General features: G+C 31.4%; 1 protein-coding gene across 2 annotated transcripts in view; it reads left to right on the top strand.

Moving 5' to 3' along the window:
- The window catches only part of LOC145334897 (uncharacterized), a 159,721-nt gene that overhangs the window by 107,092 nt on the left and 39,731 nt on the right, over positions 1 to 12,898 (top strand). Inside the window, exon 1 of one of the 2 annotated variants that reach the window (XM_080180517.1) lies at positions 8,557 to 9,001. The exons of the other annotated variant lie outside the window; for it this stretch is intronic. Within the exon in view, the coding sequence (XP_080036643.1) occupies positions 8,938 to 9,001 (64 nt within the window). The 5' untranslated portion in view covers positions 8,557 to 8,937. Of the gene's footprint in view, positions 1 to 8,556; positions 9,002 to 12,898 lie in introns of those variants that run through there. 2 annotated transcript variants of the gene reach the window in all.

The raw sequence follows: 12,898 nt of genomic DNA, 5'->3' as shown, positions 1-12,898 counted from the left end.
CCGGGGCCTATGAAAAGCTACTCTGTAAAGGAGAACCCGATCGGTTCAGCGGTTAGCGAGAACCTTCGCTACAAACAAACATACAGACAAACAAACAGACAGACAGACAGATATTGTTCTACTTTGTATTAGAGATTAAACTTAGACTTACTCAAATATTTTTCTATTCTTTCTATCTTATTGATGATGTCATCCTAGTTTATGTATTTTTTTTTCTTAATATCCCCCCCCCCCCTCTCAAATTAGTATAATAGATAGTTAAGTTTAATAATAGGTTATGATCAAAATATTATTTTCATTAATTGACCGTAATTGTTCTATTTTGTTTTCTATTTCTTAAAAATTTTGAGAAACCAAGCTTTTCTATAACTTACAAAAGATGTAACATTTGGCGGAAATTAATATTTCTTTTCAGCTGCTTTTGGAGATAATCTTCTGAAATCACAACGAATCGTCTATTATACTGGTCCCCAACGTTTTATAATCACTTTCTCTCATTCATTGATCTAAACATTTTTGAGAGTTAAATTGAATCTTGATTGGATTGTAAAAACTAGCATTGTCCTAATATTTCAAGGAGTAATTTAGTTTATCATAGTTGGGATCAATATGTCGTACCTTTATGCTTAACGATACCTTGCATTAATGGTTTTAAGTTGAAAATTTGGTTAATCCTGTGCATCGCTATTTAAAGATATTGACATCCTTGATCCTAAATGAAATCAGTTTTAAATGGACATTAAGGTGTAAGATATAAATATATGGTTCCTTTAGTTGTTTATTGTCTTATTATCACAGCATAATTACAGCATATAAAAGCATCTTTATGTACTGTTATTCTATTGACATTAATGGTATTTAAGAATCCTAAATGTGATTTCAATTGTTTAAAATTAAGCAATATAATAGTATTAAACAAGGTTTATACAATGCGGATAAAGAAATAAAATTTAATAACCCTATATTAACGTAACAAGATGTCTGTTTGTTTGTCTAATTGTTTGAAGGGAAGGATCTTGCTAACCGCTGAACCGATATGGTTCTCCTTTACTGTGAACCTTCTTTCAGCTCCAGAGAAGGTTTAAAAATATTTTAGGATATGGTACCTCCACCCTCTCATATAAAAAACGCCCCTTTTAAAATACCCCCCTTAATACCTTAATTACGAGATGTTAGAATAATATATTTGTTAGATTGAATAAACCACATTATACCTACCATATGTTTTTAAAATGAATTATTCCAGGTGTAGTCATAAGAATTATTTTAAACAAAAACAGATTTTACCTTCCTTTCTTTCATAAATCCTTATATAAAAGTAGCAGGATTTCTGTAAGTCTATCTGCCTGTTTGTCTTTTAAAAATTAAGAATCTCTTTTACAGCTGACCCGATATGGTTCTCCTTTACAATATAACTTCTAATAGGTCCATGGTAGGTTTATATCTATTTTCCTCTTAGGAGATATATGGGGAATTTTGTGCTTCGTATAATTTGTATACCTAAAATTTTTATATGTCCTGTTCTACCATTATAAAATGTAAACATTTATCCGTGTTCTTCTTGGGAAGAAATCAGGTGTTCAAATTTATTTGGAATATTTAGACCAATAAGGGAAATTAAATATCAATTAAACCAACAAAAAAAAACTAATCAACAACCATTTCTTCTCCTGTTTTAAGGATCTAAATATAAACCAAATGCTTTGAAATCCAATTGACGTGTGTACTTTCTGGTATTTCTTATAGAGCTGCTACGCTTTTATTATTATGCCGTAGTTAAATATATACCTAAAAGTATAAAATCGACCGCTCCTCAACTTTTTTTTTTTTTTTGGGGGGGGGGGAGTAGAACCCTCCCCTAAAATAGTTTTAACATTCCCAGGACCTATGATAAGCTACAATGTAAAGGAGAACCATGTCGGTTTAACTGTTATTAAGATCCTTTACTACAGACAATAAAAAAGCTCACTACTTTATATGGATAGAAATTATTTTTGCTAATTATAAATATTTTCAGTATTGTATGCTAGCAAATAATAAAAGGAAGAGGGTCATTTAATTGAAATAGAAATTATATTTTCACTTTAAGATTAACTCAGGGGGAAAGAGCTAAGTATTCTGCAATGTAATTAATAATCAGCCTTAACAAGAATAAAGAGTTACATAACAAGTTCAGCTATACTAAGTAAATAAATTCATTCCTGAAAAATATAAGAACAATTTTTGGCTGGTATTGTCAATAAAGCACTGTTTATGGTATTAGTTTGACAGCTAATACTGTAAACTAATCTTATTTTTAAGTAGTTACTCTTTTGAAACACAAACCATTTTTTAATAATATAAAATCTTCAAAAAAAAGTTGTCTCTTTCCTTAAATTTTATATATTTATGAATCATGTTTTAGTTTCTGAACTTAAGCTGGGAGAAATCTTAATTTGGAGAGAAAAAAAATTAAAACAGAGACACTTTATAAAAATGTCAAGCAATAATTTTTTTTTTATTTACTGAATATGGATAAAACCTTTTAAACTTATTTAATGTAGGTATTTCGTTTAAAGATATCATTTATTAAAAGCTTTTATCCTTAAATCTTTATCTGGCCTGTTCAAAATTATAAAAAGAATAAATTATAGTAAGTGTGTAATAGTTTGCATGATATCCACTTAATATTCAGCCTATTACAAAATATTAATTTATTTTCTAACCAGAAAAATATAAAAACATTGCTTAATAAAAAGTTCTCTTTAGAACTGTAATATAATTTTTTCTTGTATACACTGTAAAAAATCATACTTTAAATTGCATTTAGATAGGTAGGTATTTTATTAGGTGTTACAGTTTCAAATTGATAAAAAATCCTTATCCAAATATTTTTGCTTTGTAAGTACCTATCCTCAATTTGTTACCCAAATACTACTAAATAAAAAAAAGTCTAGGATCAATACACAAAAATAAACACACATAACTACATCCTCTTACTTTAATTAAAGGAACTATGTATGGATGGACCTTAAACTTCTCAATGTATCTATGAGTTTTGAAATATTTTTACAGTACAGTATTGGATAATTTCATGCGACAAGGTTCAATTTAAAATTATTTCATGGATCACAAGTTTTTTTTTACTGTTGGAAGCAGAATCACTATGTTTATGAATTCCTTACTTAAAGTTATTGGGATGCTTTCATTTATCAGAATTCTTTTTCAGCATGATATATTATGAATTTGCTTATTTGAATCAACTTCTTTACCGGCACATGGCTTAAATTTGATGATTGTTGTCCTATAAGGTTTGGAAAATAAAATTTTTGTAATGTGACTGCCAGATAGCGTAAAACCTGCTGGCACATTTGCATTAAAGAAAGATACATAAATAACTAAAACACTCTAAGTATGGTTTTTTTTCTTGTTGATTTTAGCATTGGAAGTTAATAAATATGTTGATATCCTATTGTGACATATAATAGTTCACTTTCATTTATTGTGAGTGAGTAAAAAATATAAATGTCACAAAGGCTCTAGCTTCTTATAAAAGCGGGAAGTTTGTAAATATTTTACTCAATACACTAAATCATTACAATTTTCATGAGAAATACGCATTTTATAAGGCATACAAAACGCTCTAATTTTCGTTCTATTTAACGTAATTTTGTAAATTTTTTTGCTGGTTATTTCATTTTACATATACTTTTATCATTTTATCAAAAAAAAATTTATCTTTTTTCATCATTTTTTGGAGAAATTAATGCTTAAACTAAGGGTATCTTTAAACGCAAAATTGACGCACTTAGATTAAAAAATGCGTATTGAGTACAAAGGGGGGATAATTTCAAGTCATGCATGTTCCAAAGATATCTTTTTTTCCATAAAATTTTAATGTTTAGTCCACCGGAGATTACCCTGAAAATCATATATCAATTTAGGAAGGTAATTTTTGTAGAATAGTTACTGAATTTACAACTTTATGTACACTAAAAGTATAGTTAAGATCAAAGGCGTGCAAAAGGTTGGTGTAGGGGTTGTTTACACCACCCTTGTAAAATTAAGGGGGATGGATACACCTCACTAGGTGTCCACCCTCTTGACAAGAGCCTACACCCTCAGATACACCCCTCTATAAATTCCAAGGGGGTGTAAAGGAAATAAATTTACACCCCTTAAAATAAAGAGTGGGGGGGGGGAGGTGTTTAAGGCGGGTGTATAAAATTAAGCCACTGATTAAGATAATTCTATGCTATCTATTTTTAGATAAATTAATCATTAATTTCCAGACTTAACTAAAAAAAATCTTGCAATATTCTGTACAACTGTACTGTACAAATTTTAATCAGTAAATAAAAGTGATTGACACAAGAAGGAGCTCTCATACATATGTAATTAAACCACAGTTAATACCTCTAAAGATCTTGATGGATATATATTTATAACTTTTAATATTGTTTACAATAGTGATTAAAGTTAATGTTGGGGAGGGAGATATTTCCCAATCCTCTTTTTAAAGTTTGTAAAAATGTATTACTTATGTAATGAAGTTTTGGTGACATACTTAAATAAACTATCCTTGATTTTGGTTAAAGGGAGCTGTTAAAAGTTGTAAGTGTCAAAAAATTTAGGTGGTTATAAATTAATGGAATATAACCTGATATTATTATCATTTATGTACAAAAAGATTATAGATACAGTATTACACTTTTTTTTCATAAGTAAATTGGATAATTTTTTTTATTTTTTATTGCAACACAAGGTTATTTGTTTATCTCCTGGTACAAGATTCAACATTATTATTAGTTAAATCTAATTTTCTATTGAAACAAGCATTCAACCATTTTTACAGTATTATCGATTTTAATATGAATTATTAAATATGTATTATTAACCCTTAACAGTCGGGCCCCTTGCCGCACCTTAATCGGTTGGTGATGGGGTGGGCATTCAACGCTCCCCCCCTATTATCTCAGTTCCTATTAGACCTAGAGGGCTAAATCTTTTTTGTGCAAGTCCCCTGTTTGATAATAAATTTCCGACATTTTATAAGTCAAAGTCAATTTTTGCTTAGTTCACCTTTTTATTTAACAACCTTTTTTACTTAAAAATTTTAAACGGCTGTAATTTTCTTATTTTTGAAGCTAGAAGAACAATTTTTTTACAGAAAATGTTTATCTTTAAGTAAATTTTATATTAGAAATATCAAATATAAATTTCAGCGGCCGCAGCAGGCGGTCAGCAGGGAAAACGGCTGCGGATCTCTATGAAATTTAGATATGTTATGTTGACATATAAGAAAAGCTTACGTTTAAAAGGGGGACGTAACTGAAGCTTTTTTGATGCTGGGGGGGGGGGGGTTCTCCGGAACCACTTGATGAACCATGCAAATTTTTTGGACTTAAAGGAAGCCTGCAAGAAATAACACGCTTTAACTGCTGAAAGACTGCCACAAGAAGACCCAATACCCCAAATTTAAAGCCTTAAGCTTCAATTACAAAAAAGTTCTAGGCATTTTAAAATAGCATTTTATGTACAATGGAATTTTTAAAAGATTTCCAATGCTCATAAAAGAAAAAAAAATATTAAATTACATCGCCTAGACACAAAATTATAACCTTATCTTTGTCAGAAACTTAGATTGCCTGTAACCAATTACATTTTTACAATAAAAACACCACATTTCATAGTCAAAATGTATGAAAAAAATTCGATTTAAATTGCATTTTTAAACGAAAATCATAGCGGAAACAAAGGGGTAAACTAATACAAGCTTAGCTGTGATTGGTTGTTAAGCTGATTCAGCCTTCTGATTGGCTACAGTACATTCGGTACAACGCAAGTAAAACTTAATTTTTTTTAATGATTTTGACTATAAAAATGGGTATTTTTATTGTAAAAATATAATTAGTTACTGGAAACCTAAATTTATGACAAAAATAAGCTTATAATTTTGTTTCTAGGCCACGTAGTTTAATTTCAAAGTTTTCAACATGAGCATTGCAATTCTTTCAAAAATTTCATTGTACATAAAATGTCATTTTAAAATGCCTAGAACTTTTTTGTTATAGAAGCTGAAGGCTTCAAATTTGGGGTATTTAGTCTACTTGTGGCAGTCTTTCAGCAGTTAAAGCGTGGTATTTCTTGCAGGCTTCCTTTAAGCTTTTAGGGGTATGAACATCTTATGGTTTCAAAGTCAACCCCCTACCCCCATCCCTTAGCCCCCTGGGGCTCAAAACCCCCCTAAAAATGAACATAACCTTAATTTTCTCAGAAACCATTTGACCAATAGGGATGATTTCTTAAACTTAAGCTTTTATGGTTATAAACTAACTTCTAGTTTAGAAGTCACCCCCCTGCCGCCTACTCCTAGCCCTCCAGGGCTCAAAAAACCCTAAAAATGAACCTAACCTTAATTTTCTCAGAAACCATTTGACCAATAGAGATGAATTCTTAAACTTAAGCCTTTATGGTTATAAACTAGCTTTTGGTATAGAAGTCACCCCCCTGCTGCTAACCCCTAGTCCTCCGGGGATCAAAAAAACCCATAAAAATGAACCTAACCTTTATTTTCAAGGGGGTGACTTATAATCTAGGAGTTAGTTTATAATCATAAAAGCTTAAGTTTAAGAAATCATCCCTATTAGTCAAATGGTTTCTGAGAAAATTAAGGTTAGGTTCTTTTTTAGGATTTTTTGGAGCCCTGGAGGGCTAGGGGTTGGCGGCAGGGGGGCGACTTAAAATCTAAAAGTTAGTTTATAACCATAAAAGCTTAAGTTTAAGAAATCATCCCTATTGGTCAAATGGTTTCTGAGAAAAATAAAGGTAGGTTCATTTTTAGGGTTTTTGGAGCCCTGGAGGGCTAGGGGTTGGCGGCAGGGGGTGACTTATTATCTAGGAGTTAGTTTATAATCATAAAAGCTTAAGTTATAGAAATCATCCCTATTGGTCAAATGGTGTCTGAGAAAAATAAGGTTAGGTTCATTTATAGGATTTTTTTAAGCCCCGGAGGGCTAGGGGTTGGTTGCAGGGGGGTGACCCCCCCCCCCCCGCTGATTAAGGTGCGGTAAGGGGCCCGACCGTAAGGGGTTAATTAAGTGAATCAGTCTGTTAGACCAATGGTAGAAACTCAGCAGATAGACGAGACAGACAGACAGGCAAGAAGAATGATCAAATTACAGTTTGACCATAATAGACAATTCATTAAATAAAATCCAATAGAGAACCTGTGAATGATCAGACAGATGGAGGGATAGACAGACAGACGGACAGACAGACAGTTTTTGAGGCATTAACAAATTAGAACTAGGCTATGCTAGATGATTCATTGAAATCCGAAAAAGAGGCAGTTAGACAGATAGACTGACAAGTGGAGTGACAGACAGACAAAAAAACAGACAGACAGAGGGACAGACAGACAAAGGGGTATTGCCTAAAAACAGTTTGGCTGCTATATGAATCAATAAAACCCACCATAAAAAGAAATTTACATTAGTTTCATTATTTCGATACTCAACGCCCCCCCCTCCCCAACTCAAAGGGGTTTATTATTTCTTAAAACCAATAAGTGACTTCTCAGCATAATAAAATTGAAAATACTTTTTATTTCATCAATTTATCTTAAATAGAACGAAAGTTATAATCATTTTATTGTCTACAAGAAAAATGCTTTGAGTAAAAATCAACCTAATTGTCAGTAAAAATGTCATATTTATGCATATTTACACAGTAAATAAATTTTAAAATTGAATTCTATTGTAATGAATAACTTAAGGGGGTTGTATGAATTATAAAAAACCTAAAAAAAACCCTAATTTGGTTAAATTAGTCTACGTAAAGATTGATTTAGTACAGTACGTATGAATAAGTTGTCAATTTCCTGCCAGAGTCCTTGTGATGTCAATATCCCCAAAGGTTTGTTTGTATAGGTACTTTATTTGTTACTTGAAAAGCTATTTTAGTTTTCCTTACTTCATAAGCTGGTGGTTTCAGAGCCGATTGCCTTAATGAATTAGATTTAAGAAACTGAATCTGTTATAAAAACTTTTAAAATTTAGTTTTAAGCGGAAGTAATTTTTGTCAAATCCATTTCTTGTGTGTGTAATTAAACTGTTGAAAGGGTCGGTATTAATAAGTGGACCTGTGTTACTTTGAAAGGGAAAGTTCCAAATAAATAGTGACATGCAATTGTAATCAGCTTACCATAAACCCGTAAATCATGGAAATTATTAAAGGGAATATCTCAAAGTTAAGGTTTTGCTGCTAGGTCTGAGAAACATTAGCCCACCAACAAAAGTCAATTAAACAAGGACAATTATGTCACAAATTTACAGGTTAATTAATAAATAGGAAAGGATGACTCGAAATTTAGAACAAAGCTCATTAAAATAAAATTCTGCCAACTAACAAGAAAGTCATTTGTTTAATTACTCATACTTGTGGATAAATGAATTGTAGCTCTTGCACTAATAGTTTTAAGTGCTTTAGTTTCTTATAAACTTAATTTTCATGTATTTTTTATTTCATGGAAATTTTTTTTTCAACTGACTGAAAATTATTTTAGATCTTTGATTTCAGGCTACTCTCTAAAAAAGAGCAAAATGGCATTTTAGTAAAACTATGCTTTTTAAAATGTTGTGACCACCTGGGGCATCAACTTTCAGCTATTTGTTACCAAAGAAAAAAGAATAGTTGATTGATTGAAGAAGAAAAAAAGATGTTGCCTTCTGTTGCTTTGGGAAAGCAAAATAGTCCATAGTGAATCTATCCTCTTTCTGCAATCAAGACGACATTGTTGTTGATTTGGCGCCAAAAAATCAGCTGAAAATTTTCAACGATTTTCTAGTGTTGCGATTTATGCGCCATTTTTTACACAGTGTACTTATGAGTGAATTTGCGTGAATTCGTTAATATATATTTATATATCTTTATGGTATATTTTTTTAATATATTAAAATGAGTTCGGATGATCAGTTGCCCGATGTTTTAGCTGGCTCTACTGATAGACTAAAAAATATGGGTTAGTATTTTTTTTTTAAAAATCAAATCAAATAAACGTCTCGTTTTCAAGGCCCCTCGTTTCTAAGAAACTATGTACTCATTTTTAGCCATCAACATTAACCATCACTCCATTTCACTGTAATTCCTAAACTAAATAATATTCAATTGAAATTGAGAAATGAAAATTCTTTGAAAATTTAAACACAAAATAATAGGGGTCAAATATGTATTAGAACAATTTCTGTTTTTTTTATATGTACCAGTCTCAACCCCCCCCCCCCCCCCCCCTCCATGTTTATTGTTGGTAGTATTATTGTTGGTAGTAGTAATGCTACTCTACGACTTAACTGGGTGGGTTCGGTAACGGTTCCCCTTAAACTAACTAAATTAAAAACTATACTTTCCGGGGGTGGGATGTTATTTAACCTGTGAGAAATTGACAGAAAAAAAATAACGAAAGGTAAAGAAAAGGTATCTGAAAAAGGGTCCAAATTGGGTTCCTATTAAAATATTACAAAGCTTTTTGTTAGAATGATTCCTACAATGGACAATACCCTAGTAGGACAGTAAAATATTTGGCTAAGATTAGCTCGTAATTTTCTGTGATATTTCTGTAACATTTTTACTCTAGAAACCAGCCTAAGTTTGCAAATTCGCAAGGAATTTCTTCTTAATTTAAAGTCTGTTCCTTAAAATAATTTTTCTAATTTGGTTCCAGTCTTAATAGTTTAATCCTGTAGTATGATAGTCCGCATTAAACTCTATGGAAGGGGGGGGGGGGGATGGGAATTATGTAGCTGCTATTTGAGATGGATTTTTTTTTTATAAAAAAAATTGTTAAGAACCCAACTCTTTGTGAACGTTTTGGTTAATTTTGCAAGTGTATGTACATTAAACTCTATGGAAGGGGGGGGGGGATGGGAATTATGTAGCTGCTATTTGAGATGGATTTTTTTTATAAAAAAAATTGTTAAGAACCCAACTCTTTGTGAACGTTTTGGTTAATTTTGCAAGTGTATGTACATTAAACTCTATGGAAGGGGGGGGGGATGGGAATTATGTAGCTGCTATTTGAGATGGATTTTTTTTATAAAAAAAATTGTTAAGAACCCAACTCTTTGTGAACGTTTTGGTTAATTTTGTAAGTGCATGTACATCCTACAGTTGTATACTTACAGTTGGGTATAGCCTCATACTGTACTGTCACGCTTCTGTCACAAAAAGCCCTTAAAACCCACCTATAACAATGACCAAATATCGTGTAAATTTCAAGAAATACCAACCATTGTAAAAATGTCAATTTTTAGCACAAAAAATTGTAAAGTTAAAATAAATATACTGAGTTTGATTGAATAAAGAAAAGATTGATTTGGAAGAAACTTAAATTTTTAACCAGAGGTATATAAAAGGTGTAAACTCAATGGCTTAAAAACATTGGGTACTTTTAAATTATGCTTAAGTACAAGCAGTATCCAAACTTTTAAACCAACGATCATTCATTTACAAAAAAAAGAATGATTTTGTTTATAAGCATTGGGGAATTATCACAGTTTATTCTCCATTGTCATCCCTTTAAATCCTTGTTTTTAAATCTTCCTTACTGTTTGATAATTTTTCTTCTTATTTGTAATCCTAAACAAGAAGAGAAAAATTTTCTCGGTTCCAGAGAATATGTATACAGTAGTATTACAGTAGAGTATAAATTAGATAATTCCATTGTCTTGTAAGTTTAAAAATTCTGAGGCCAGAATAGGCTGCGTCCATAGATCTCGGGGGGTGAGGTTTGTGGGGTTGGGGTTTGCTGATATTATTAATAATGGAACGGCTCCATCCCGCAGTGGCTAACCAACCAACCAACCAAGTAGAGTATAAAAACTAGTTCTGTCTCATATTATACTGTCATTCTAGGGTGGTAAACAACTGTTGGAGCCACCCTAAATTGTTCATTGAATTGTCAGTATACAAAAGGTTTAATTTTGACCCCAATCAAGTTAAAGGTTAATTAAGATAATCTATTAGTTAGTCTTCCTCTTTCCCTTTTTCTCTCTCTCTCTCTCCCTCCTTTTTTCTTCCCCTCTTTCTCTTTCTCCCTCATTCTAGTGTTATTTTTCTTTTCTTAAAGATCCCTCAAATGGTCGTTCTAAGTAAAATATTTTTTAATAACAAATTACATTAATTTTAGGTAAGTTTGAAAACTTCAGAAATTCAGTTTCTTACATCCATCTGTCCATTAACAAATTGAGAATGGCCGTATTTTGTAAGGATATAAATCAACAACTACTTATTCTGATTTTATCTTATTTTTTACATCATATGGTGAAAAAATTAGAACAAGTACAATGTTATCCGTTAGTAGCGCACTAACAACTGTATCTGTATCTCAGTATGGCTTCGAAACCAATTAGGTAATATCCGCCTGATAAGAACCGGTTCTCAGCCGTCCTGAAAAATGTATAGCATCGTAAAAGAGACAATTTAATTATACGAATTTGCATGAGTAATCCTTTGTCTATTTCCCTAAATCGAACAAAAAGTTGAAAAAGTAACGGTTAACGGCTCAGCCGTTTAGCCGTTATTTGGCTATTTTTAAGGCAAATCTGCCTTAAGTTATGTAGAAATCAACTTTTTGAAACATATTTTTGCTTTAAATCATGTGAAATGATACAAAAAAAAACATTTTTAGATTTCTAGTACCAGCAACTAGCGGCTAGAACCGTTTGAAAACGTTTTGGAGCAGCATAGAGCGTATTATGTTGAGATAGGATTCGTGATGATTTCCCTTGAAAATAGTTTTAAAAATGGCTAAACTGCTGAGCCACCAGCCGTTAGCCGTTACTTTTCCAACTTTTTGTTCAATTTAGGGGAAATAGACCTACCAAGGATTACTCATGCAAAATTCCAGATCAAAATTCGAATTCTAAGTGCCATTTGCTCACTGATTACGAGATGGTTGCATTAAACCCCCCCCCCCCTTAAATAATTACCAGCTTTGTTTTCATTTAAATATCCGCGGAATAACTATTCTCATTGACAAGGTATCATACTTTAATCTAGAACATAACCAAAGGGGAGCTAGAGGGGATATCACTTACAATACAATTTATTTCAATAGTCCCCAACATTTTATAATAACGTTTTCTTTTTACGTTTGCTTAACAAAATTAGGGACTTTAAATTGATTTGGATGGTTTGGTATATTAATTTGAGTGTCCACCTTGTCAACCAATAATTGTAATCTTTAGAAAGTTTAATTTTATGTATTAACATTGGGAATGGTACATCAATTTATCGCCCATTGTCTTATCAATTTATATTCCTGATAATTCCGCTCCTTTAATGGACGATTAGACATACAAAATACGAAACATAAAGAGTAGCTTCGCAACAAAACAAAAAAGTATTTTAGCTAGAAGAAAAGATAAAAATATTATTAGACCAAAATTAAGGATGTTAAAACCCATAATTAACTACTCATTGATAAAATCTTGTTCCTATTGTTATTTATTTCCAAAGTTTAACAGTACAATTTCAGCTTAGACTAGCCTCATAAATATACCTACTGTCATGCTACTATTATTTTATTAGAACCATTTAGAAACCTTATTGATAACGATTGACATTGAAAAAATATTTTAAGATGGGTTTTACTTTTAAATAGGCTCAATAACAGTAGCGAGTAGCCAGGCTGTAGAAATATTACATTTATACATTAAAAAAATTTTTATGAGATGTCTTTAAAAAAATTCTTCAAATTCCTGTTATGGACACTGAACATCTACTCTCTTATTTACTTTAGACTATAGTTTTTTCTACTTCTTTGCTAAAAGTGACGTCATCCTTTTTTTTATAAATCAAGAGCAGATAAGTAATATCAGAGTTAAAGAGGAAAGGGCAGTTTGCGCTGTTGTAATAATAT

This window comes from Acartia tonsa, chromosome 13 (genome assembly GCF_053477335.1).
Source record: "Acartia tonsa isolate MP-2025a chromosome 13, ASM5347733v1, whole genome shotgun sequence".
Classification (NCBI taxonomy): Eukaryota; Metazoa; Arthropoda; class Copepoda; order Calanoida; family Acartiidae; genus Acartia; species Acartia tonsa.
The sequence above is the reverse complement of the archived record's forward strand: the minus strand, read 5'-3'. Positions and strand labels throughout refer to the sequence as shown.